General features: G+C 44.9%; 2 protein-coding genes across 6 annotated transcripts; one reads left to right on the top strand and one right to left on the bottom strand.

Moving 5' to 3' along the window:
* Positions 1-1,643: 1,643 nt before the first annotated feature.
* On the top strand, positions 1,644-3,853 carry LOC147061488 (L-rhamnose-binding lectin SML-like). 4 transcript variants are annotated; one of them, XM_085907665.1, is made up of 9 exons: positions 1,644-1,726; positions 2,015-2,047; positions 2,153-2,221; positions 2,398-2,533; positions 2,701-2,810; positions 2,869-2,913; positions 3,174-3,306; positions 3,366-3,469; positions 3,744-3,853. In XM_085907665.1, exons 1-9 carry the CDS (start codon positions 1,690-1,692, stop codon positions 3,764-3,766), a joined length of 690 nt encoding a protein of 229 aa, XP_085763791.1. In that variant the 5' UTR covers positions 1,644-1,689; the 3' UTR covers positions 3,767-3,853. The 4 variants fall into 4 exon arrangements, with proteins under 4 accessions (XP_085763791.1, XP_085763809.1, XP_085763799.1 ...); XM_085907683.1 differs by having other exon boundaries at positions 1,666-1,768; XM_085907673.1 differs by having other exon boundaries at positions 1,667-1,726; positions 2,156-2,221.
* Positions 3,854-14,447: 10,594 nt separating this feature from the next.
* On the bottom strand, positions 14,448-17,400 carry LOC147061487 (L-rhamnose-binding lectin SML-like). Of its 2 annotated transcripts, XM_085907490.1 has the most exons (9): positions 17,286-17,400; positions 16,773-16,805; positions 16,618-16,689; positions 16,371-16,506; positions 16,008-16,117; positions 15,889-15,933; positions 15,594-15,726; positions 14,795-14,898; positions 14,448-14,592 (listed from the first exon to the last, which is right to left on the bottom strand). In XM_085907490.1, exons 1-9 carry the CDS (start codon positions 17,317-17,319, stop codon positions 14,549-14,551), a joined length of 711 nt encoding a protein of 236 aa, XP_085763616.1. In that variant the 5' UTR covers positions 17,320-17,400; the 3' UTR covers positions 14,448-14,548. The 2 variants fall into 2 exon arrangements, with proteins under 2 accessions (XP_085763616.1, XP_085763625.1); XM_085907499.1 differs by lacking the exon at positions 14,448-14,592 and having other exon boundaries at positions 14,787-14,898.
* Between the last annotated feature and the right edge of the window lie 8,351 nt (positions 17,401-25,751).

Below are 25,751 nucleotides of genomic sequence, written 5' to 3'. Positions count from 1 at the left end.
TATCATATAGCAACAATATTACCAAACCATCTGTCACTCCAAATCATAAAATCCATCGATCATTGATCGTGTAAACAAGGCCGCGTACGCGCGCCGTCGGACTCGTGATTTGCATGTCTGATAATTCCACAGACCCATATAACGATATATAAAGTATATTTCAAATAACTATCATATAGCAACAATATTACTAAACCATCTGTCACTCAAAATCATAAAATACATCGATCATCGATCGCGTAAACAATGCCGCGTACGCGTGCCGTCGGACTCGTGATTTGCATGTCTGGCGTGATGTGTGCTCGCATGCTGTCCATCACAAGCAGAGCTTGCATCCTAAATTGCATTGCTGCCTCCACTGGTTTTTTTTGGGTTTTTTGTTTTGTTTTACATCACCACACTAAATTCTCTTCACCAGACCTGTTCTTTTTAAAAACTCAAAAAAACAGCGCTTTCCCCTCCCAGTTGTTGCGTCACGGCCAATGGTGAAATTTAAATCACCCTCGTTCAGTTTAGTTTGAAAATAAGTATATTTCTTTTTCTGTTGTTTTTTTTTGTTTTGTTTATTTGTTTCATGAACTTGAATATTGTGCTTTAAAGTGTGAATTGCTTTATTCGTTTTTTCAGTGTATTAAAAATAATATGTGAGGTGATCAACTGTACTAGTAAGTAATGTGTTAATGATCAAGTAAACTTTTTTGAAAAAAAAAAACATATAAGTCGCTCCTGAGTATAAGTTGCCCCCCCATCCAAACTATGAAAAAAAACGCGACTTATAGTCCGAAAATTACGGTAACAGAGAACCACATGTTTTTATAACGAATGCCAAGTTTACATCCAATCTGGTAATCAATAGCTCCGCCCCCTCATTATTTCAATCCTGTCGGAATGTTTTGAACAATAAATCGGTTCCTACAATATTGGCCTGACAAAAAATGCTGCCCACTTCTATGGAGGACTAAAACTGCCAAAATGAAAAATAAAAGTGAAAATGAAAAAGATAATAGATATACATTGATATCTAATCCATGGCGACTCGCACTGGTTAGCACGGCCGCCTCACAGTTAGGAGGGTGCGGGTTCGATTCCACCTCCTGTGTGGAGTTCTGCGTGGGTTTTCCCCGGGCACTCTGGTTGCCTCCCACATCGGTAGGCCGAATGGGCACTCCAAATTGTCCCTAGGTGTGGTGCGAGTGCGAAGGGTTGTTCGCCTCTGTGTGCCCTCCGATTGGCTGGCAACCAGTTCAGGGTGTCCCCTGCCTATTGCCCGATGTCTGCTGGGATAGGCTGCAGCACGCCGGCGACCCCCGTGGGGACAAGCGGTACAGATAATGGATGGATGATGTTTAATCCTATGTATCTATTTATTTTTGTATTTCCACATTTATTTTTTATTTTTATTTTTACTTATATTTTGCAGTAAATACTCTTGTTTTGTTTCCAATGTGTGTCTATATGTTTTTAATGTTTGTTAAATTTTCACTTTTATTTATTTTTTATTTTGACAGGTTTCACCCTGCAACACAAAAGGATTTTTTTTTTTCAAACGAGGGGATGTTGAGTTGATCGATTTGCCATTGGAGGCGTGGCTGTTGATTAGCAGATTGGCTGGAAGCTGTGCAGCCACTATAAATTGGAGTGATCCTCACTTCACCATGTACAAGTGCTACAGACTGGATTGTGTGAAATATGGCGCCATTCTGCTTGAGTCTTACCACAGCAGTGTGTGAGTAATCCTTCAGAAAGAAATTTATATACATGTTCCAAAGTAAGTATGTGTTTCAGGAAGGAAGTGCAAATATTGTAATTACAAATCAACCTCACCAAAGGTTGTTGATTGCTGTAGTTGTAGTGGAGGTACTAAATTCTAATGTTTTATGAGCAGGATTGCACTTTCCTCAAGAGGCTTTCAGTAATATACATATATAGCTCTGTTGGTTAATCAGCCAACCTTTTTCATAGAAAAAGCAGAATAAAAGAATTCACTGTCTAAAATTAAATGTTTGTTTTTCAGTGCTGACATCAACGTGCCTGCTCCTCACAGCAGGTGACTGTCAAAGTTCATGTCTAAATGTTGTATGATTCCAGTTTCTGAAACTTGTTAAAACTAAGTTTATTTCTCCCCCCCCCCCCCCCCCCCCCCCTTTTGCAGTAGTTGATTCTGCAGACAAAATAACCACCTGCGATTACGGCCATTGGCAAGTTCATCGTCTATACTGTGGTAAGACTTCAGCATGTCTTAACTAAGTTGTTTTGACTTGAAAGTAAATCTATTAATTCCTTGAAGATTCATTCTGGAATTTCTGAACTTTCTCCCACCCAAAATATATTCAATAGAGGTTGATACCCGACTGCAACTCTACTACATTCCATGTTTATTGCGCTCTTGTGTAACAGATAATGGAGTAATCAACGTGCAGCAAGCTTTGTATGGTCGCTCAAGCTCATTGGTCTGTGCCGATGACAAACCTCAAAACCAGCTGGCTAACACTCACTGCGCTCAGCCAAACACTGCTAACAGGCTCAAGAAAAGGTATGCTTTGTGCCTGAGTTGTTAGAAACTTAGTTGGTTGCGTAAATGAGTATAAGCTTTGTGGACTTTCCCTATTTGTAACTGAGATTGTTGGTGAGCCCCTCTGTAACAATTATTTAAGATAACCTTTGCCTTTACTTTTGCTGAGTCGTGCCAATTGTCTGCAGTTGCAATGGCAAGAAATCGTGTGAATTGAGCTTGGAGGATTTCCGCAAATCTGACCCCTGTGCCGACACCTTCAAGTATTTGCAGACCAACTTTACGTGCTTGCCAGCAAGTATGTCTTCATGTGCTGAAAAGTGTGCACGATTCTAAGTTTTAATTTATTTCAACAGTTACTGTGGTGGCATGTGAGGGATCTGTGGCACACCTGCATTGTGGTAAGATGTATCCCCCGTTTCTGACATTGTGAATTGTGCCGCTTTTGTTGTGATGGCCTTTGTTGGTTCAATCACCCCTGCAAAGCACATACCATCTTCTGGTAACGCCCCCCCCCCAAATTCTGAAATCAACTAATTTTAAAAACTAAAGTATAAAATTGAATTTTTGGACTCGTTAAATCAAGATTCAACTGAATTACATTTTTTGGTGTTTTGACTCTACATGTTCACCAACTTTCTTTCTCTCATCCTGATGCCAGATTTAGGACACGTTATTTACGTCTATGGCGCAGACTATGGACGCCGTGACCGGACCACGTGTTCATACAGGAGGGCAGCTCATGAGCTAGCAAATGTTGACTGCACATGCCCAACTGACCTTGTTGCCAAAATGTACGATAGCACAGGATGCATATTTTGGAAAGGCAATAATCCCTTTTTCTCATTCATAGGTGCAATGGAAAATATGGCTGTGCTATTACTGCCAGCAATGCTGTTTTCGGAGACCCATGTATAACTATTTACAAGTACTTGGAGATTTCGTACACATGTCTGTGTAAGTATTTGGTAGCCTTTTTAGTACCTCAAGGTGTCACATGGGGATGGGTTAAATGCAGAGGACAAATTTCACCACACCCAGGTGTCTGTGTCTGTGTCTCTGTCTGTCGGGACTGTAAACTGCAGAAATTTCAATATTGAACTGGCTGAAGATAACTCATTTTGGAAGGTGTAGAAACTTTTACTTTTTTTATTATTTTTTTTTTTTTGGAGCATTAAAACTCAAATTTCCACATTCCTTAGCTTGAAATAATTGACTGCCTTTTCTGCAGATCCTGGGACTCATCCCTATTAGCTGGCGTGCTGTCTCTTCTCAATTTGCTGCTGACTAAACAATTGTACTTGTTTTTGAAGGAAAATAAAAATTGTTTCATGTCAAGAAGGTTTGGGTGATATACCGTATTGGCCTGAATATAAGATGACTCTGTTTTTCAAGACTCAAGTTTGAACCTTAATTTTATTTTTAAACTGAAAATAATTACTAAGTCTAAAACAAATGATTCAAATCATGCAAAAATGTAAAGTGAACTATCTGTGATAAAATAAAATTGCAGTAACTCCATTAACTTAAAAGTGAAGTCTCTGTAGTCCTTCAACAAAGGACTTTTACTTCCTAAAAGTAAGGAAAGACATTGCAATAAAAAGCAAACTACCGCTATTTTTCTTTTTCTTCATGACACTGGTTTGCTTTGGCCTGGGGAGTTAAGTTCAGCATTTGCTTTAAAGGTATCTGGTGCCATCGAACTTTGTGGATGGGTATAATGTCTAGACCCTGAATGTAAGACAAACCAGTCTTCAGTGCAAAAAACAGTCTTCTATTAGGTCCAATAAGGTAGTAGCCTTTACCAAGGAAAACCTTATGCACAAGTTGATAATACAGTGGAACCTTAACTTACTAAATTGGTTCTGTGGTCGGGCTAGTATGTAGAGGCAACATTTCCCATAGAAATCAATGTAAAAGCAAATGTGTACCGGACTATTCCAAAAGTCGCATTTTGTGCCCTATGTTGCCATGGAAAATTTACAGAAATCTTGTATTTGCTTTTTCAAACTTTTATAACAGAAGTAAATGTCACTTTATTTTTGGATTCCTAACTGTTTAGGGTGGTTCTAATTTTCTACAATTGCTATAAATACATCCAATCTGGTAATCAATAGCCCCACCGCCTCATCGTTTCAGTACTGTTGAAATGTTTTGTTCAAGAAGTCTGTTCCTAAAATAATGGCCTGAGAAAAATGCTGGCCATCTCCTATGGAGTAAAACTGCCAAAATAAAGAATAAATAAAATGAGAACAAATAGGTGTATCATAAAAAAAAAAAAAAAAAAGAATATATATAGTTCCTTTCATCTGTCCATGTTCTGTACCGCTTGTCCCCTCGGGGCTCGGCGGCATGCCGAAGCCGATTCCAGCAGTCAACGGGCAGTAGGCGGGGGACACCCTGAACTAGTTGCCAGCCAATCGCAGGGCACACAGAGACGAACAACCATGTGCACTCGCACTCACACAGAGTAAATTTGAGTGCTCAATCCACCTACCATGCATGTTTTTGAGATGTGGAAGAAAACCGGTGTGCCCGGAGAAAATCCACACAGGCACGGGGAGAACATGCAAACTCCACACAGGGATTCCATGTGGTAGTTCTTTGTCAATGAGATGGAGTATGGTGGCAATGAAGATAGAGAACAGGGTGGGTGCAATGATGCATCCCTGTTTGACCCCTGTCTCTACAGTGAAAGGCTCAATCAAAGAGCTGTTGTAGAGCACTGTGGCTGTCATTCCGTCATGTAATAATCGCAGTATTCTGACGTATTTATCTGGGCAACCATACCTCAAAAGGATGCTCCAGAGGGCCTGGCGATCCACCGTGTCAAAGGCTCTTGTCAGGTCTATAAAAGCCATGAACAAAGGCTGTTTATGTTCACGGCATTTCTCCTGGAGTTGGCGTGCTGTAAAAATCATGTCTGCAGTGCCTCTAGATGGGCGAAAACCGCACTGCGATTCTGGGAGAACTTCCTCAGACAATGGCAGTAGGCGATTGGCAAGAACACGAGCAAGTACTTTGCCAACTGTTGAAAGGAGCGAGATGCCCCTATAGTTCCCACAATCCGCTTTGTCCCCTTTCTTGAAGATGGGCACTATCAGAGCGTCCCTGTGCTCCGAGGGGAGTACTTTTTCCCAGACCTTCAAAAAGAGGGAATGGAGGTGGCGCTGGAGCTCTGGTCCACCTTCCTTTAGGACCTCGGCTGGGATCCCATCTGGCCCAGAGGCCTTGTTGTTCTTCAGGCTCCTGATGGCGTCTTGGACCTCTGCTAATGTGGGAGGTTCACCCATGTCCTGATGGGACTCTGAGGGATATGACTGAGAAGATCTGACTGAATTGTGCTGTCACGGTTGAGGAGTTCCTGAAAGTGCTCTCTCTCCACCGGTTGTTTATGGACTCATTGCCCTTCAACAGCTCCTGCCCGTCTTTAGAGCGTAGGGGGTTTTGGCCGCGATGGCTTGGCCCGTAGACAGCCTTAGTAGCGCTGAAAAAGCCTCTGGTGTCACCAGAGTCTGCCAAACTGGATTTCCAGTGCCCTTTCAGTCCACCAGGAGTTTTTAATCTGTCTCACCCGGCTCTGGACGTCAGCCTTGGCTCTGGAGTGAGCCTGTCTCTTTGCTTTGCAGGTGATGTCATTTTGCCAGACACGAAAGGTTTCCCTTTTCTTGGAGATGAGCTGTTCTATCTCTGTGTCATTCTCATCAAACCAGTCCTGATGCTTTCTGGACTTGTGCCCGAGAGTGGCACTGCAGGTATCAAGGATGGAAGACTTGAGCAGGCTCCAGTGTTCTTCAATGTTGTCAGGGTATTCCTGATTGAGGCTTTCTCCAAGAGAGGTCTGAAACAGCTGCAGGGCGGAAGTTTTGTTCAGGGTCTCAAGGTTTAGTCTCGGCCGGCTCAGCTTCTTTTGCAGTCTCCTCTTCCTCTTGAGTCTGATGGACATCGTGGATCGTATCAGGCGGTGATCTGTCCAGCAGGCCTCTGAATCTATCATGGCTTTTGTGATGCTCACGTCGCGCTGATCCCTGGCTCTGACAATGACATAGTCAATAAGATGCCATTGTTTAGAGCGAGGGTGTCTCCATGAGGCCTTGAATTTTTTCTTCTGGCAAAAGATGGTATTGGTGATGGTAAGGTCGTATTGAGCACATTTGCTAAGAAGCAAAACCCCGTTGGAGTTGATGTTTCCAATGCCTTCCTTTCCAATGGTGCCCTTCCAGAGGTGGTGGTCACGGCCCACTCTGGCATTGAAATCTCCCAATATAATAATGTTGTCCTCCTTGGGGATTTTTGACAATACCTCATGCAGACAGGCATAGAAGGCCTCTTTTCCTTCCTCATCGGAAACGAGGGTAGGCGCATAAGCACTAAGAACTGTTGCCGTCTGGTTGTTGGCCAGCACCAGACGGAGGGTCATCAGGCGCTCACTGATTCCCACCGGGAGTTCAGAGAGATGACTGATCAGTTGGTTCTTGATGGCAAAGCCAACCCCATGGATCCTAGGCTCATCTGTGGCCTTTCCTTTCCAGAAGAAAGTGTATCCACCCTTTTCTTCCTTCAGATGACCTTCCTCTGCACATTGGGTTTCTGAAAGAGCAGGCATCTTCTCAGTTCCATGGCAATGATGGCAGTTCTCCTCTCCGGCCTATCTCTGGTTACACTGTCCATTAGTGTGCGCACATTCCATGCTCCAAAATTCATGTTTCTGTGTTTTTGACCGCATATTGGTGATCCCTCTGAACGCGGTAATCCAGTCGGGAGGTTTGAGGCAGGCTATGTTTAGGGCATCTTTTCTAGCCCCTTCCCCGTCAGGGGTGAGCAGAGTGAATCCTAAAAAGGGCTGCTCAGTCGTGGATGCAGCTACCAAAGAGCTCTTTCTGCCTCGGTCCAAGAGCCCAACGATCATCTAACATCCACCGCCTGATGTGCCAGCTTGTGACTAGGGGCTTCCAGACTTCACAATCCTGCCCCCGTTGCCACTTACTGGTCGCCACAGGACTTTAATCTGGGATGTAAAATGGATTCCCTGAAAAAGACGCCTGTGCGTGACTTTGTTTAACGTGGAGAGACTGGTGCACAGACAGTCACCACACTGTCCTCGACAGATTGGGGTCAGAATCCAGTGGCAAGGAGGCCAAGACGACCGGTGACCCTTTTCTGCTGCAGCCTTCATCCGCCTTCCCAGCCATTGTGACGCCTCCCCTTAGGTCAGCCATCATCCTCCGCCTGGTCCGCCGTTGAGGTCTTCACTATTTACCCAAAGCTGGGGCTGTTTACCCACAGCAGGGACAGTGGCTGATGGGCAGTAGGGCGTGTCCCACACCGGTGGGCCTACATGCCACATCTCTGGGGCCCACTGCTGCTCCGACTGCACAACTTAGCCTGGGACCGCAAGGTGCCAGTTACCGTGTGTGGCCACGAGGAGGCGTGTGCAAGTCTTGGCAATGGAGAGGCTGTGTACCGGCGGTGGAGGCTTATGCACTCGGCTCCTCTTTTCACCCCCGGAAACAGAGGGCTAGCCGGTGGCGGTAGTTGAAAGCAGAAAAGTGGCAAGCAGAGGCAGCATACAGCATGCACAAACTACAGGCACTACTACTCCAACACTACTGCACTGACGCATCACATGCCCTGTGTACACAAACACACACACACCGCCCCCAGAATACAAATACACCAATATTTAATTCTACGTATATATATTTTGTGGATTTATCTCCACATTTATTTTGATATTTATAATTTTTAAAATGTTTTTTATTTCTGTATTTATTTTTATTTATATTTTGTAGTAAATACTTTTGTTCACAATTTTATATATTTTTTTGAATGTATCTTTTTATTCTGTTTTTTTTATGGGGGTTTTTCACTTTCATTTACTTTTTATTTGACAGGTTTTGTCATGTCCTGGTGTGCAGAAAGATTTTTTTTTTTTTTTTCAGATGAGGGGATGTTGAGTTGATTGATTCAACCATTGGAGTGGCTATTGATTAGCAGATTGGCTGGAAGCCGTGGAGCCACTATAAATTGGAGTGATCCTCACCTCACCATGTACAAGTGCTGCAGACTGGGTTGTGTGAACGATGTTTTGGAAAGGCAATAATCATGCAAAAACTGGAAAAGACAGAATAGTCAAGGTTTAGCTTCTTTGTTTTCTCAGAACATTGATGATAGGTGTGTGTGTGCGTGTGCGTGTGCGTGTGTGCGTGTGTGCGTGTGCGTGTGTGCGTGTGCGTGTGTGCGTGTGCGTGTGTGCGCGTGCGCGTGTTCGTGTGCGCGTGTGTGCGCGTGTGCGTGTGTGTACGCGTGCGCGCGTGTGCGTGTGCGCCTTAGCTTGAAATAATTGACTGCCTGTTTTGCAGATCCTGCGATTAGCCAAAGTGCTGCCATTTGTTGTCAGTTGAACAACAGTGTCATTGCAATTTACTGCTGACTGAACAATTTTGGACTTGCATTTGAAAGAAAATAAATTTCTTCAAATGATGCCTGAAAGATTTGGATTGAAGGTTTAGACATGCACAAGTTAAATATATATATTTTTTTCTTGAGTTGTGGCTCACAAATTTACACTATCAGCCAATTTCTATGAAGAACCATGATTAGAAAATTTTATCAAAGCTGTGACTTGTCCTTTAGCACAAGGTGGAATAGCTCAAATATGCCAAAGTCTGAAACAAACTGTCATTGGTAAAGGGAAATGTGCTTTCAGCAGTTTGCAAACATATTTTTTAAGGTTGTGTTAAACATAATATAAATATATATATAATATATATATAATATATAAATATATATAATATCTAGTATTGGAGTGCTCGTGTGGATTGGTGGGGGTTGAGGAATGTGCAGGCACACTGCATGAACTTGTTTTCTGCGAATTGTTGTAAAACAGGCCCTGACAGGGAGTACCGGACGAAGGGAGTACCGAACGATAACCCCTCGAGGTCGGTGAGGAACAAGGAACAAAGAACAACTAAACGTCCAGGTGGTTGGGCTTAGCGGGAAAAATCCAACCGCCTGACCAGAGTGATGACACCTCGACGGGGAGGAAATGGCCATCGACCAATCATCACACAATGTTTTGCATGCTTTAATATTCATATTGTGTTTCTTTAAAACTGGGCAACCCGGAAGAATGTGTCGTCTTTTGGTGGTCACAAAAACGCACGAGTTTTAGTGTGAGGGAACCGGGACCCAGGCCTGTATTAGTGCGCTTTGTTAGGAATAAACAATTGGTAAATTTGATCTGATTGATCTACTGGTCTTCTCTTTGACAGAACGAACTCGCAACGTTGTTAGGTGCGCCAGTGTGTGGATTGGGACATAGCAACTTGTGTTAAGTGTTGATCGCAATTTGGAGTCAGATCAATAGCTAAAAATCCGTATCCTAACATTGGGTATTTGTGCTGCTGACAGTTATCTTCTACGTATACATAATCTCCAAGGGGTAAGTTTATGCACTTCATATGGCAGTGACGTAATATTTTTTTTCACTTCGTAATATTGTGAACAATGAAATGTTGGTGGCATGTTATTTATGTTGTCTTTCTGCACTATTGTCTGAGACTGCTGATTATTTTGGGTCCGTTAAGGACTGTCACTAGAAGCTGCCAAAGGGTTCAGTTAAGGTTTTGACAGAGTAGTTGCATCTTGTGCCACCAGCAGTTTTGCATTCATTCGTTAAAAGTTTTTGTATACTCTTGGGGGAAAAAATTCATGTTTATTTCTTTTCTAATCGGAACATCCCTACCTAGAAAGATATCCCAAAAAAGTTACCTTATGACAAGTTCTCTATTTTTTTAAGCGCCTTTGCCATAACGGTGAGGCCAAAATAAAGTGTTCATTCCAAGTTTCATTCATCTTCATCATCTTCTTCCGCTCATCCGGGGTCGGGTCGCGGGGGCGGCAGCTTTAGGAGGGACTCCCAGACCTCCCTCTCCCCAGCCACTTCCTCCAGCTCATCCCGGGGGATCCCAAGGCGTTCCCAGGCCAGCCGAGAGACGTAGTCTCTCCAGCGTGTCCTGGGTCGTCCCCGGGGTCCCGGTGGGACATGCCCGGAACACTTCCCCGGAGAGGCGTCCAGGAGGCATCCTGATGAGATGCCCGAGCCACCTCATCTGGCTCCTCTCAACGTGGAGGAGCAGCAGCTCTACTCCGAGTCTCTCCCGGATGACCGAGCTTCTCACCCTATCTCTAAGGGAGAGCCCGGACACCCTGCGGAGGAAACTCATTTCAGCCGCTTGTATCCTGGATCTCGTTCTTTCGGTCACGACCCATAGCTCGTGACCATAGGTGAGGTTAGGAGCGTAGATCGACCGGTAAATCGAGAGCTTTGCCATTTGGCTCAGCTCTCTCTTCACCACGACGGACCGGTACAGAGTCCGCATTACTGCCGATGCTGCACCGATCCGCCTGTCGATCTCGCGCTCCATCCTGCCCTCACTCGTGAACAAGACCCCAAGATACTTGAACTCCTCCACTTGGGGCAGGATCTCATCCCCGATCCGGAGAGGGCATTCCACCCTTATCCGACCGAGGACCATGGACTCGGATTTGGAGGTGCTGACCCGCATCCCGACCGCTTCACACTCGGCTGACCAGCTCAGTGGCCTAGTAGTAGAGTGTCCGCCCTGAGACTGGAAGGTTGTGGGTTCAAACCCCGGCCGGGTCATACCAAAGACTATAAAAATGGAACCCATTGCCTCCCTGCTTGGCACTCAGCATTAAGGGTTGGAATTGGGGGGTTAAATCACCAAATGATTCCCGAGCGCGGCGCCGCTGCTGCTCACTGCTCCCCTCTCCCCCAGGGGATGGATCAAAATCACATGGGGATGGGTTAAATGCAGAGGACAGAGCCCTTTGAGACTGCTTGTGATTTAGGGCTATATAAAAACTTGACTTGACTTGACTTGGCTGTGAACCGCTCCAGTGAGAGCTGGAGATCACGGACTGAAGAAGCCAACAGCACCACGTCATCTGCAAAAAGCAGTGACGCAATGCTGAGGTCCCCAAACCGGACCCCCTCAACGCCTCGGCTGCGCCTAGAAATTCTGTCCATAAAAATTATGAACAGAATCGGTGACAAAGGGCAGCCTTGGCGGAGTCCAACCCTCACTGGGAACGAATCCGACTTACTGCCGGAAATGCGGACCAAACTCTGGCATCGGTGATACATGGACCGAACCGCCCTTATCAGTTGGCTCGGCACCCCGAACTCCCGAAGCACCCTCCAGAGAACCTCCCGAGGGACACGGTCGAACGCCTTGTCCAAATCCACAAAGCACATGTGGACTGGTTGGGCGAACTCCCATGCACCCTCGAGGATCCTGCCGAGGGTGTAGAGCTGGTCCATTGTTCCACGGCCAGGACGAAAGCCACACTGCTCCTCCTGAATCCGAGGTTCGACCTCCCAATGGATCCTCCTCTCCAGCACCCCTGAATAGACCTTACCAGGGAGGCTGAGGAGTGTGATTCCCCTGTAATTGGAACACACCCTCTGGTCCCCCTTCTTAAAGAGGGGAACCACCACCCCGGTCTGCCAATCCAGAGGCACCGTCCCCGATGTCCACGCAATGGTGTAGAGGTGTGTAAGCCATGACAGCCCCACAACATCCAGAGCCTTTAAGAACTCCGGGCGGATCTCATCCACCCCCGGGGCCTTGCCACCAAGGAGTTTTTTAACCTCAGTGACTTCGACCTCCGAGATTGGAGAGTCCGCCTCAGAGTCCTCAGGCCCTGCTTTCACAATGGAAGGCGTGTTGGAATTGAGGAGGTCTTCGAAGTATTCCCCCCACCGACTCACGACATCCCGAGTCGAGGTCAGCAGCACACCATCTCCACTGTAAACAGTGTTGACCGTGCACTGCTTCCCCCTCCTGAGACGCCGGATGGTGGACCAGAATTTCCTCAAAGCCGTCCGGAAGTCATTCTCCATGGCCTCGCCAAACTCCTCCCACGCCCGGGTTTTTGCCTCAGCAACCGCCAAAGCCGCGTTCCGCTTGGCCATCCGGGGACCTGTCAGCTGCCTCCCGAGTCCCGCAGGCCAAAAAGGCCCTATAGGACTCCTTCTTCAGCTTGACGGCATCCCTTACCGCCGGTGTCCACCAGCGGGTTCGGGGATTGCCGCCACGACAGGCACCAACAACCTTACGGCCACAGCTCCGGTCGGCTGCCTCAACAATGGAGGCGCGGAACAAGGTCCACTCGGACTCAATATCCCCCGCCTCCCCCAGGACGTGGGAAAAGCTCTGCCGGAGGTGGGAGTTGAAGCTCTTCCTGACAGGGGATTCTGCCAGACGTTCCCAGCAGACCCTCACAGAGCGTTTGGGTCTGCCAGGTCGGACCGGCATCTTCCCCCACCATCGGAGCCAACCCACCACCAGGTGGTGATCAGTTGACAGCTCCGCCCCTCTCTTCACCCGAGTGTCCAAAACATGCGGCTGCAAATCCGATGACACGACTACAAGGTCGATCAACGAACTGCGGCCTAGGGTGTCCTGGTGCCAAGAGCACACATGGACACCCTTATGCTTGAACATGGTGTTCATTATAGAAAATCCGTGTCGAGCACAGAAGTCCAATAATAGAACACCGCTCGGGTTCAGATCGGGGGGGCCGTTCCTCCCAATCACGCCCTTCCAGGTCTCACTGACATTGCCCACGTGAGCATTGAAGTCACCCAGTAGAACGATGGAGTCCCCAGAAGGAGCGCTCTCCAGCACTTCCTCCAGGGACTCTAAGAAGGGTGGGTACTCTGAGCTGCCGTTCGGTGCATAGACACAAACAACAGTCAGGACCCGTCCCCCCACCCGAAGGCGGAGGGAGGCTACCCTCTCGCTCACCGGGGTGAACCCCAATGTGCAGGCGCCCAGCCGGGGGGCAATAAGTATGCCAACACCTGCTCGACGCCTCTCACCGTGGGCAACTCCAGAGTGGAAGAGAGTCCAGCCCCTCTCGAGAGGGCTTGTACCAGAGCCCAAACTATGTGTGGAGGCAAGTCCGACTATGTCTAGACTTTCTGCCTCACACACCAGCTCGGGCTCCTTTCCAGCCAGAGAGGTGACATTCCATGTCCCTAGAGCCAGCCTCTGCAGCCGGGGATCGGACCGCCAAGGTCCCCGCCTTTGGCCGCCGCCCAGCTCACTATGCACCCGACTCATTCCAAGTTAACTTAAGGAAACTAAAGTGAATCTGAGCTTTTAGGGTTTAAACAAAGTTTGGTAAGATTACACTGGCTCACCTTTGTTCTGTAACTTGACTGCCCTTGAACCTTTTGCATTGAAATGAATGGAATACAATAAAGCAGTTCCAGCTCCCCAAATTTTATTGATATATTTCATGAAGACACAGTAAAGGGCAGAGCTCATTTGCACTGATGGTAAGTCAATTCCGTATGTGATGGAATTTACAGGTGACAGCAAGAGGCAGAATACCTGTTAGTGGTAGGATCTGTCTCAAGTAGTCTTCCCTTTCCCTCTCTGTGTGGAGGAGGCATAGCTCTCCAGGTGACACCAGTGTAGGTACCACATCTACCCGGGTGTTCAGATCGGCTCAGGGTCTAAAACCAATTCTAAAAAAGTTTATTTATTATGATTGTCAATGTCTTCTAGATAAGCTACAAAAAAGTGTGGAAGAACTAGTTTTGAAATCAGAGACTAGTAATAACTGTTCGAATATTTTAAAAAGACAAATTGCAAGCAATATCTCAATTTTTTTTTAAAGTGAAGACAATTTGTAATTTTAGTAATGACACAAAGTCAAAGCAAAGTCCGTCTTCGCGGGCCACAAATGATATGGCAGGCCGCATCTGGCCTTGGGTTTGACACTATATTTTAGGGTTCAAATATGTTTTGGTAAGATTACACGGGCTCAACTTTGTTCTGTAACTCGACTGTCCTTGAACTCTTTGCATTGAAATGAACGCAATACAATAAAGCAGTTCCATCTCCCCCAATTTTATTGATATATTTCATGAAGACACACAGTAAAGGGCAGAGCTCATTTGCACTGATGGTAAGTCAATTCCGTATGTGATGGAATTTAGAGGTGACAGCAAGGGGCAGAATACCTGTTGGTGGTAGGATCTGCAAAAAAAAAAAAAAAACAGTCCGTTAATGGAAGCACGCTGTGTTGAGATTTTTATGATTTTTGTTTGTTTCTATTGGATGACTTGATTCATGAATAAAATGCTGCTTTAAGAATCTAAAAGAATATTTAAAACTATGGCATTGTTTTCCTTTACTACTGCAAAACTTATCTGGAGTTGCTAAAGTAGTGATTACTTACATATACATCTGTAAGAAACCTCCAAGTACTTGTAAGTGCCACTACAGGGATCTCCAAAAACAGAATTGGAAGCAAAAATTGTACAGCTGCTGGTCCCGTTGCAACTATGGATGCAGAAGAAATTCTTTTAATACTGTACTAATAATACTGCAACAGTTTTAATTAAGTCATTGAATAATTTAAAAACTGTAACTTTTCAAACGCCCAGGCGTTAACATTGTCATTCAAACAACCTTATCATGATGTCAGTCGGACACATTTGATAAGATATTCTTGTTCCCAAATGACCGCACCTGCCACTAATAGGAAACATGACTTTGGATTTGTGCGATTGGCTGGCAACTAGTTCAGGGGGCACCTCTAGATCAACTGTAAAAGGATCTTCCTTGGCCCATGCAAAGTTTCATGAAGAAAATACTTTTTCCCCGTGAGAGCGACTTCTTTCAATGACCTTGGACGAGATGGGATACACCTTGAAGTTGTTGACAGTCAATCGCAGGATAAATGTAAAAAAGCAACTTTTCACACTTGCATTTGAATGTTCAGTTTTTCTAATAAGCATGCGAGAGGAAGCTGGAGTGCTCAGAGAAACATCACACGGGAGCAAAAAATGTCACACAGGACGGCTTAAAATGAGATTTGAACTGGGTGGGGCCATTTTCCGAACTAACACACATTAAGCCTAGTCTGAACTATAAGCACAGACACATGGTTTGCAGTGCTTTCCACCCATTCCAAAACCTTGTGAAATTCCTTTCGGATGAGGCTGTGATTTGTTCCCAAGTGTGGCATCATTTACCTGGTGGCCAGAATGTCAGTTGGATTGAAGCACTCATCATTTATTAACTGTCCCTGAGGCCTTTCAAATGTGCACGTGGTCTGATCGCGGCGTCCAAACTCGGCACCCAGCACGGATATGACTTGTTTTTCATCTGGCATCAAGATGAGAGAAAGAACATTGGTGGTGGAAATGTGGCCAGTCACAATACAAATGTTTTTAAGAAAAGCAATAACAATAAACACAAGACGAAATTTACTGCAATGTATAATGCTTGTAACATACAGGAATTCATCATTAAAATGGTTAATCTCACCACAAACCAAACGCGCCAAACTCCCCTCACACGCCACGACAACAACTGTTGAAAGTAAATTAAAAACATTAGATATAAAACGATATGCATCCTTTCTAATTTCAACGCTAGCAACGTACTTGCAGGCACGCAAGTGAAATTGGTCTGCAAATATTTGGCGGTGCCACCACAAGGATCAGGGGAGTTGAAAAGCCCTGTGTTCACTTCGCATAATTTTTTGCCATTGCATCTGCAGACATAAAAATAAAAGTCAGCAGAATAAACATAAAAACTGTCACAATAGTTTTACTTTGATCATGACATGTGATGTACCTACATGCATATGCACTGAGGCAGATGTGCTAGCCAGTCGGCCACTCTACCATGTCAGGTGCAGCAGTTTACATACATTCATTCATTCATTCATTCATTCATTCATTCATTCATTCATTCATTCATTCATTCAAATAACACTTACCAAATAAGCAAAATGCATACCGTACCTTAAGCTTATGTCTTCCAAAACGTCATCCTGAGAGCAGGCCGTGTCAGCCAGCTGCCCTGCAGGTATGCCATCACTGCACACAAATGAGTTTGAGCGCCCATATAAAGCCTCCTTGACGCTGATGACTCCGTAATCTGTCACATGACAAGAGATGTTCTCTTTGACAAGTATAAATGGTAGATTATTTCAATCCGTGAAGATTTTAGGTGTATGAGACATTATTGAAGACAAGGGCGGAGTTTTACAGCATTGTAGGCGATGGACGTTCGAAGAGCTCGTATCACAGGTTGTCACTTGCCTTGGAGAAGAACCATTAACTGTGCAGACCAAAATAAATGTATGAAAAGCTTGTTTGGGGTAAGGGGAGCTACAGTTGTTGAACATAGAGTTTAATAGTCACCTTCTGTGAGGAGAAAAAACGAAGCTGTAAGCACTGGAAAACAAACATCAGTTTAGATACAGTAAATGGATGGCTACACAAAGACCTGAGTCCATTATTCAATTGTGGATTATTCTTAGTTTAGAATATGTTCATCTGGCGAGACACGCATAGCTTTTTGTTTTACTACACTTGGCGACCCTAAATAAAAAAACAAAACAAAACAGTGCTTTAGTTTTTGTTAACATTTTTAATAAACCAAACTGACAATTTCCACATATCCTAAAGAGATGGTTTTACTTTTTCCTAGAATAGTGTTCAAAAATCTGTTTAAATTTGCATTAGTGAGCACTTTTCCTTTGCCGAGATCCAAATGTCGCATATCTATCAAGATTCTGGTTCAACAGCGTGAATGATATTTGCACGAGTGTGCTCAGTTGTTGCACTGAATTTCTCAAGAAGCACTCCAACATCAGTCTTTCTGCAAACCCTTTTAAAGTAACAAAATTAGTTTTGAATAAAGGGGATACTCACACAATGCTGAGGTGAGCCTGAAGTAGTAAGGCATGTTTTACACAATCCGATCAGTAGCACTAATGATGCCCAGAGCAAAGTCTCTTGTATTCATTATTAGAGGAAGCATTTGAGGCTTCCACCCAAGCTGGTTTGGTAAAAGCCACACCCCCTAATTACAACCCTATTTGTTTCTGTCATCAAATGTTAGAGCTATTGCTTAAAGGTATTCAACCCCTACCAGTAATAACATTGAATAATCTTAAATGCACCTAATTTAATACTTATTTTAATAATTTAATAATTGCGTGACCTTGAAATGCATGATGTTGTGTAAAGTCTCCATCCATCCATCCATCCATCCATCCATCCATCCATCCATCCATCCATCCATCCATCCATCCATCCATCCATCCATCCATCCATCCATCCATCCATCCATCCATCCATCCGACCATCCATCCATCCATCCATCCATTTATTTTCTATACCGCTTGTCCCCACGGAGGTCGTAGGCGTGCTGGAGCCTATCCCAGCAGTCATCAGGCAGTAAGCGGGGGACACCCTGATCTGGTTGCCAGCCAATCAGAGTGCACACAGAGACCATTGACCATTCACACTCGCACTCACACCGAGGGGCAATTTGGAGTGCTCAATTGGCCTAACAAGCATGTTTTCGGGATGTGGGAGGAAACAGAAGTGCCCGGAGAAAACCCAAGCGGGCACGGGGAGACCATGCAAACTTCACACAGGGAGGGTCGGAGGTGGAATCGAACCAGAACCCTCCTAACTGTGAGACGGACATGCTAACCAGTGCACCATTGACCCACCCTGTGTAAAGTCTTAGTCTAGGAAATCTTGCACAATGATTTCATCCCATGCACAATATTTTACTGGAACACCTGATATTATAATGACGGCATGTGTTGCTCTGGAGTCGATTTGATTTCTTCAGTGAAAGGTGGCAGATCTCTTCTACAGTTTCACATGTGCAGGCCTGCATAAGACTTGCTATTTTAATTCTGTTGTTTTAATTATATTGTGATTGACACTTAAATCTTTTTAAGATTGTCTTGTCTCATTTTCTGTTTGAAATACTAATTCCTAAAGGAAACTAAAATTGTAATGTAATGTCATTGCCATCCGCCCTCCGATGCAAATCTGAGTGGTGTTTTGGCGGCCTCAGTATTGCATTCCTACTTTTTGCAGATGATCTGGCACTGTTGGCTCTTTCAAGTCATGGACTTCCAAATCTAGATCATGGTCCTCAGTCAGAAAAGGGTGGCATGCCCTCTTCGGGTCAAGGATGAGATCCTGCCCCAAGTAGAGAAAGAAGGTCAAGTATCTTGGGGTCGAGGATGAGATCATGCCCCAAATGGAGAAGTGCAATTATTTTGGGGTCATGTTCTTGAGTGAGGGGAGGATAAAGCTTGAGATCAACAGATGGATCAGTGTAGCGTCTGCTGTGATGTCGTCCCTGTACTGGTCTGTCGTCGTGAAGAAGGAGCGAAAGGCAAAGCTCTCAATTTAGTAGTCGATCTTCGCTCCTACCTCCACCTATGGTCGCGAGCTATGGCTTGTGACAGAAAGAACAAGATTGGCCAAAATAAGTTTTTCTCCGCAGGGTGTCTGGGGTCTGCTTTATAGATAAGGGTGAGAAGCTCGGTCATTTGGGAGGGACTTTGAGTCATTAAAAGGAGCCAGATGAGGTGGCTTGGACATTTCATTAGGATGCCACCAAGACACTTCCGTGGTGAGGTGTTTGAGGTAGGTCCCACCAGTTGGAAACCCTGGGGACGACCCAGGACATGCTGGAGAGACCATGTCTCTCGGCTGGACTGGGAACGCGTTGGGATCCCTCCAGAAGACGTGGAAGAAATGACTGGGAAGAGAGGTTTGGGCTTCCCTGCTGAAGATGCTTCCTCCATGTCCCTGCCCCAGTTAAGTGGGAGTTGATAAATGGATGGAATTGTATCATGTAATATCTCAAGACTCCAAAGAAGTTTTAGACAGTTCAGACAGCAGCTAATGTAATAAACTGGTGATTAACAAGCAAACAAAACAGACAACATAGCAACCGGTAATGTAAACTAGTAGAATGCAAAAACGGAATGCAGAAGTTGGTGTGTTGTATTGGATTGCACATAGGGAGGGAATCTGTGTTGCGTGTGACAAAAACAGGTCCAGGCTATTTTGGTTTCTATTCTGACAGTAGAAATGCCATAGGCTTGTCATGGGATTTTATTTTGATTTATCTTTATTCATTTTTATACATCCCACCAGTAAGCTGTAACTGTTTAAACAGTTTAATTACCTTCATTGATGGTTTCAAATAAAAATAAAAAAAACATGTTCTAAATAGGCGGCTCAGTGGAGCACTGGTTAGTACGTCTGCCTCACATATCAGTTCGGCCCTCCCTGTGTGGCGTTTGCATGTTTTCCCCGTGCCCCCGTGGGTTTTCTCCAGGCACTCCGGTTTCCTCCCACATCGCAAAAACATGCTTGGTAGGCCGATTGAGCACTCCAAATTGTCCCTTGGTGTGAGTGCACTAGCGAATGGTTGTTGGCCTCTGTGTGCCCTGCGATTGGCGGGCAACCGGTTCAGGGTGTCCCCTGCCTACTGCCCGATGACTGCTGGCATAGGCTCCAACACCACCGCGACCCCCGTGGGGACAAGCTGTATAGAAAATGGATGGATAATAGATATATATGATAGATTTTAAATAGAGGTAAACGCCTGACTTGGGTGTAGCGAGCATGGGGTTCATTCCCGTTTAGTGACAGTGTGCATGTGGGTGTGGCTGGTTGGTCATCTTTATATGTGCCCTGCGACTGTCTGGTGACCAGATGTCATGCGTTTACTGGTGGAAACCAGACAAAATAATGTGAAGCTGGATCGTGACTAATATCTTGGAAGGAATTTTCTAATTGAATAATTGCCCTGTGATTAACTGGCAAACAGTTCAGGGTGTGCCTCGCCAACTCCCTGAAGTCAACTGGGGTAGGTTCCAGCGCACCTGCCACCCTCATGAGGAAAACCGGTTCAGATAATGAATGGACGTTTAATTAATGTATGATGGTAATGTTGCTTGGTTTCATTTGAGAGTTACAAGCTTCTGTGACTTCCTGAAGAACTCAAGTGCGGTTCAACTTGACGACACAAACTGATGGCCAAACAATCTCCCTTAGGATTCTCTAGAGCAGAATAGAGCAGAATTCATGAGTCCATCAATCGCAGTAAGTCGTTCAGGTCCTGAATTAGCAAAGGAGTTCCCGACCATCAACATGTTTCATTCTTGGTCCAGTGTTCTTTTTCTGAATTGCTGTGTTACTTCTATGCCAGCTGTGACATGACGAACAGTTTACAAAAAAAGTGCATCTTTTCACTTCTCAATCCACAATATATTCTTGGGAATAATCCAGATATTTTTCTTCTTTCTTCTTCTTCAAAAGTCTTTGTTGTCTTTGGGCAGAAGCAATAGTGAATCAAGCACACTGACCTCAATTTGGCAAGGGAGGCCTGCCCTTCTTGATGTCCTGGATTTCTTTTTGACCTGTCTGACATCGCTGTGCTCTGATACGTATCTCATTGTCTGTCGATTTACTTTTATTTTATTTTTTTAATTGGGGCACATTTAATTTGAAACTCAAAACGAATATAAATGAATCTGGGGCCTGCGCTACATGGCATGGGGATTAGATGGGCTACAATTTCAATGCGAAGACAGTTGGGTTACAGATGATGTTGACAATGGTCTTACCAAAATATGTTTAAACCCTAAAAGCTCATGTATTAGACACAGACTCACTTTAGTTTCATAAAGTTAACTGATTATGAACACATTTTTTTTTTATCTTTGGCCTGACCTCCAAGACAAAGGCTCTTAAAAAAATTGAAAACGCACATCATAAGGTTGTTACATTTCTGCGTATATGTACATCTTATGGTCCATTTTAGTAAGAGGTAGGGATGTTCCGATCTGGGTTTTGGGTCTATGTACATCTTATGTTCCGTTTTAGGAAGAGGTAGGGATGTTCCGATCATGGTTTTGTGCCACCGATACCAATCATCCATAAATAAGATTGGCCGATTCCGATACAAATTTCAATCACGCGGATTGTTTGCATAATTGTTTTTATTCATGGTGCGTGCTATTGACAATATTATCTGGGAAAAAGCAACCATATAATTGCGGTAATATAGACAACATGATGAGACTGCGTACAGACAGGAGGTGGAGCGGCTGGTCCACTGGTGCAGCCAAAACCACCTGGAGTTTTTGTGCCACCGATACCAATCATCCATAAATAAGATTGGCCGATTCCGATACAAATTTCAATCACGCGGATTGTTTGCATAATTGTTTTTATTCATGGTGCGTGCTATTGACAATATTATCTGGGAAAAAGCAACCATATAATTGCGGTAATATAGACAACATGATGAGACTGCGTACATACAGGAGGTGGAGCGGCTGGTCCACTGGTGCAGCCAAAACCACCTGGAGCTGAACCCGCTCAAGACCGTGGAGATGGCAGTGGACTTCAGGCGAGACCCTTCACCACTTTCACCCCTCACGAGCCGCAGTAATAGTCAAGTCAAGTCAAGTCAAGTTTATTTGTATAGCCCTAAATCACAAGCAGTCTCAAAGGGCTTCACATAGACAATCAATTGACAATAATTCTCAAAGCATCCCCTGATCTTAGGCTCCCAAAAGGGCAAGGAAAAACTCAAAAAAACCCTACAAGGGGAAAAATGAGAAACCTTGAGAAGGGACCACAGATGGAAGGATCCCCCTTTCAGGATCACCAGGCTGCAATGGATGCAAAGAGGGCACATAAAATACATCATATGGAAACCAAAAAGTGGATGCCCAGGCCAAAGCCAAGAGCTGTCGGAGGTGCCTTCGATTGTCCTGGCAGTGTCCTCCAGGAGGGTATTCCACTGCAGTTCCCTCATGGTGAATTGGTCCACGAGAATCTAGATAGCCATCGTCAGCATGGGTGTCACCTAACCACCTCCCCAGCCGGGGAGGGGTGGGGGAGTGGGGTCGGGGAGAGGTTAAAGGCCACATCATAGAAATACGTCTTTAAACGTGTCTTAAATGTTTCTACTGAGGTAGCAGTTCTAATATCCATTGGCAGGGCATTCCAGAGCTCTGGAGCCCGAATGGAAAATGCTCTAGCCCCTGCAGACATTTTCTTGGCCCTCTGTGTCACTAAAAAACTAGCGTTTTGCGAACGAAGGTTACGAGACGGAACATAAGGAACAACTAAGTCGACGAGATATGAAGGCGCTAAGCCATGCAATGATTTATAGGTTAACAAAAGAACTTTGAAGTCACATCTTAAATGGACCGGGAGCCAATGTAAATTGGCTAATATTGGGGTAATGTGATCAAATTTTCTTGTCCGTGAGAGCAGCCTCGCAGCAGCATTTTGCACTAACTGTAGACTTTTGATGCTGGACTTGGGAAGACCAGAGAATAATGCATTACAGTAGTCCAGGCGCGACGTGATAAATGCATGTATAATAATTTCGGCATCACTGGTCGAGAGGATTGGGCGAATCTTAGCAATATTACGAAGGTGAAAAAATGCTATTCTGGTTATATTTTTAATATGCTGTTGAAAGGAGAGCGTTTGGTCAAATATTACCCCGAGATTAGTTACAGTATCACTCTGAGTGATAATACGGCTATCCAGAGTTATAGCGGTTTCCTTAAATAAATGTTGATAACGAGCTGGACCAATTATCAACATCTCAGTTTTATCTGGGTTCAGACGAAGGAAGTTGAGAGACATCCATTGCTTGATCTCTGCAAGGCATGCCTCAAGATTACAACAGTCCCGCGGATCTGTCATTGATAATGGCATATATAATTGGGTGTCATCCGCATAACATTGAAAACTAACATTATATTTACGTATTATGTCCCCAAGCGGAGTCATATAAATATTAAATAGAAGTGGTCCTAGCACCGATCCCTGTGGGACACCACACGTAACTTTATAGAGCTCAGAGGACGCATTGCCATGGACCACTCGGTGCGTCCTGTCTGATAGATACGAACGAAACCAGTCTAGTGCTGACCCCGAAATACCAACACAACCTTTAAGACGCTCTAACAAAATATTGAAGTCAACAGTGTCAAAGGCAGCACTAAGATCTAGTAGTAACAATACCGACGAAGTATTTGAATCCATAGCTAAGAGGAGATCATTAGTCACTTTAGCAAGTGCTGTCTCAGTGGAATGATTAGCTTTAAACCCAGACTGAAAAGATTCATATCGATTATTAGCGACCATGTAATCAACAAGCTGCTGCGCTACTACTTTTTCAAGCAGTTTTGCTATGAATGGGAGATTTGAAACTGGCCTATAGTTACCGAGACAGTCCGGGTCAAGATTTGGTCGCTTAAGTAGCGGTTTAATGATAGCGGTTTTAAAGGCTGTAGGCACTATCCCAGAGGAGATAGACAGATTAATTATATTTAGAACGGACGGTCCTAAGATTTGAAATAATTCTTTAAGTAGTTTGGTTGGAAGCGGGTCAAGTAAACATGTTGTTTGTTTAGCCGCACTAACTAATTGTGTAAGCCTTTCGAGGGACACGCATTCAAAATTTGAAAAGGTTATCGCATGATCATCGGCGCCGGTAATCGGCGGTCCTGACTGAGTGATCGGAATGGTCATCTTGATCTCATCCCTAATGGAGTCAATCTTCCGAGCAAAAAATTTCATGAACTCGTCAGCCGAGTGAAAGGAGCTATCGGGGGTTGGCTGGCGTAGTGTTAGCTTTGCCACCGTATCAAATAGGTATTTAGGATTGTTCTTATTGAGATTAATGACCTGCGAAAAATAACGAGTTTTAGCTAAGATAAGCGCATCTTTATATTTCAGGAGGCTGTCGCGCCATGCCTGATGGAAAACCTCAAGTCTGGTTAAACGCCATTTGCGCTCATGCTTTCTACTTAATTGTTTAAGCGAACGTGTTTCATCTGTGAACCACGGAGTAGGCAGTCTACGGCGAGTTTTTAGACGTAGCGGCGCCACCGAGTCAATGGCATTTAACAATGTAGCATTGAATTCATTCGTAAGATTATCAATAGAGCCGGCATATGAGGGCAATACGGCAGTTGCTGGTCGCAGTAGCTCAGATAGCGCAGTCGCAGTCATGGAGTTAACATTACGGCTGCTGTAATTCTGATTGCTATCTTGTCTTTGACTAAGAACTAAAATTTCTAATTTTATTAAGTAGTGATCAGACAAAACAGTAGTGTATGGCAGTACTGTTATATTAGAGGTTGCCAGTCCTCGGGATAATACCAAATCTAAGGTATTACCATTCTTATGCGTTGCTACCTGTACGGCTTGCGTGAAACCAAACGTATCAATAAGAGTCTGAAACGCCGAAGTAAGTGGCTCAGACGGTATATTCATGTGGACGTTAAAATCGCCCATGATTATTATATTATCCGCGTTTGTCACTAGATCAGCCACGAATTCTGAAAATTCATCCAGGAAGCTAGCGTAAGCCCCAGGTGGACGGTAAATAACAGCAAGATAAAATGACGGTAAAGCGGTAGATCGGACAGTGAGAACTTCAAACGTTTTAAATATGTTAGTCGAACGAGGCGTAAATCTAAGATCGGAATTCGAGATGAGGGCAACACCCCCACCCTTTTTTCGAGGACGCGCCACATGCGAGCTCACAAAATTTGGAGGCGAGGCCTCATTAAGCGGTAGCAGGTCATTAGGTCTCAACCAGGTCTCGCAAAGACCAAATATATTTAGATTATGTTCCGTGATGAGGTCATTAACGAGAACTGCTTTCGTATGAAGCGATCTAATATTCATAAAACCAAGTTTAAGTGTAATCGGTTGGTCAGGGGACGCAATTGTCAGAGGATTTTTGAACGAAATGAAAGTAAGATTGTGTTCTCTAGGCCTGACATCACCTCTCAATTGTTTATTCGCGCGGCGGGACGACACGACCGTAGGAATTTGATAGTAAACATTTGGTACACACGTAATATTATCTGAAACAGGCACCATATCACCAGCTATACCGGTCGGGGTGGAGCGTTTGGATTCGTCTGCCACCTCAGTAGAAAGTGTGTTCAGGTGTACTGTAGCACTATTCAAACTGTGACGCCCTAGTCTACACAAGGAGCTATGTGCATGCTGGAAGTCTAGCCTAGCGCTAGTTAACTTGAACTTAACTGCTGCCGGGCGAGTTGGGTTCGGCGCTAGCCTGGTCCGGACACCTCCGCGCTTTCCCCTCTTCTGCCTCCTCGCACACCGCTTCCGACGCTGCCTGGCCGGGGAAGGAGTAGCAGACGAGTCCGGCGATGATTCAGACCGAAGCAGTCCCAGCGACTTTAACGTCCCCGTATCAAAGCCCGAAACGCCGCAAAACTCGCTTTCGCCGATGTCGAGCAGAACCTGCCTGCTGTACTTGTAGCGCAACATGGTACGATCAGA

Source organism: Syngnathus leptorhynchus, chromosome 1 (genome assembly GCF_054491065.1).
Source record: "Syngnathus leptorhynchus isolate UIUO chromosome 1, UIUO_Slep, whole genome shotgun sequence".
Taxonomy (NCBI): domain Eukaryota; kingdom Metazoa; phylum Chordata; class Actinopteri; order Syngnathiformes; family Syngnathidae; genus Syngnathus; species Syngnathus leptorhynchus.
Note: the sequence above shows the minus strand (reverse complement) of the source record. Positions and strands in the feature narration are given on the sequence as shown.

What these genes read in the sequence shown, in the direction of transcription:
- LOC147061488 (XM_085907665.1), top strand. Translation starts at nt 1,690, where the DNA reads ATGGCGCCATTCTGCTTGAGTCTTACCACAGCAGTGT. An exon ending in GAGTCTTACCACAGCAGTGT is followed by an intron (nt 1,727 to 2,014) that starts GTGAGTAATCCT and finishes TTTGTTTTTCAG; the next exon opens with TGCTGACATCAACGTGCCTG. An exon ending in TGTGGCACACCTGCATTGTG is followed by an intron (nt 2,914 to 3,173) that starts GTAAGATGTATC and finishes TCCTGATGCCAG; the next exon opens with ATTTAGGACACGTTATTTAC.
- LOC147061487 (XM_085907490.1), bottom strand. Translation starts at nt 17,319, where the DNA reads ATGCCTTACTACTTCAGGCTCACCTCAGCATTGT. An exon ending in TTTCACTTGCGTGCCTGCAA is followed by an intron (nt 15,934 to 16,007) that starts GTACGTTGCTAG and finishes TACTTTCAACAG; the next exon opens with TTGTTGTCGTGGCGTGTGAG. An exon ending in GGTTTCTTACAGATGTATAT is followed by an intron (nt 14,593 to 14,794) that starts GTAAGTAATCAC and finishes TTTTTTTTGCAG; the next exon opens with ATCCTACCACCAACAGGTAT.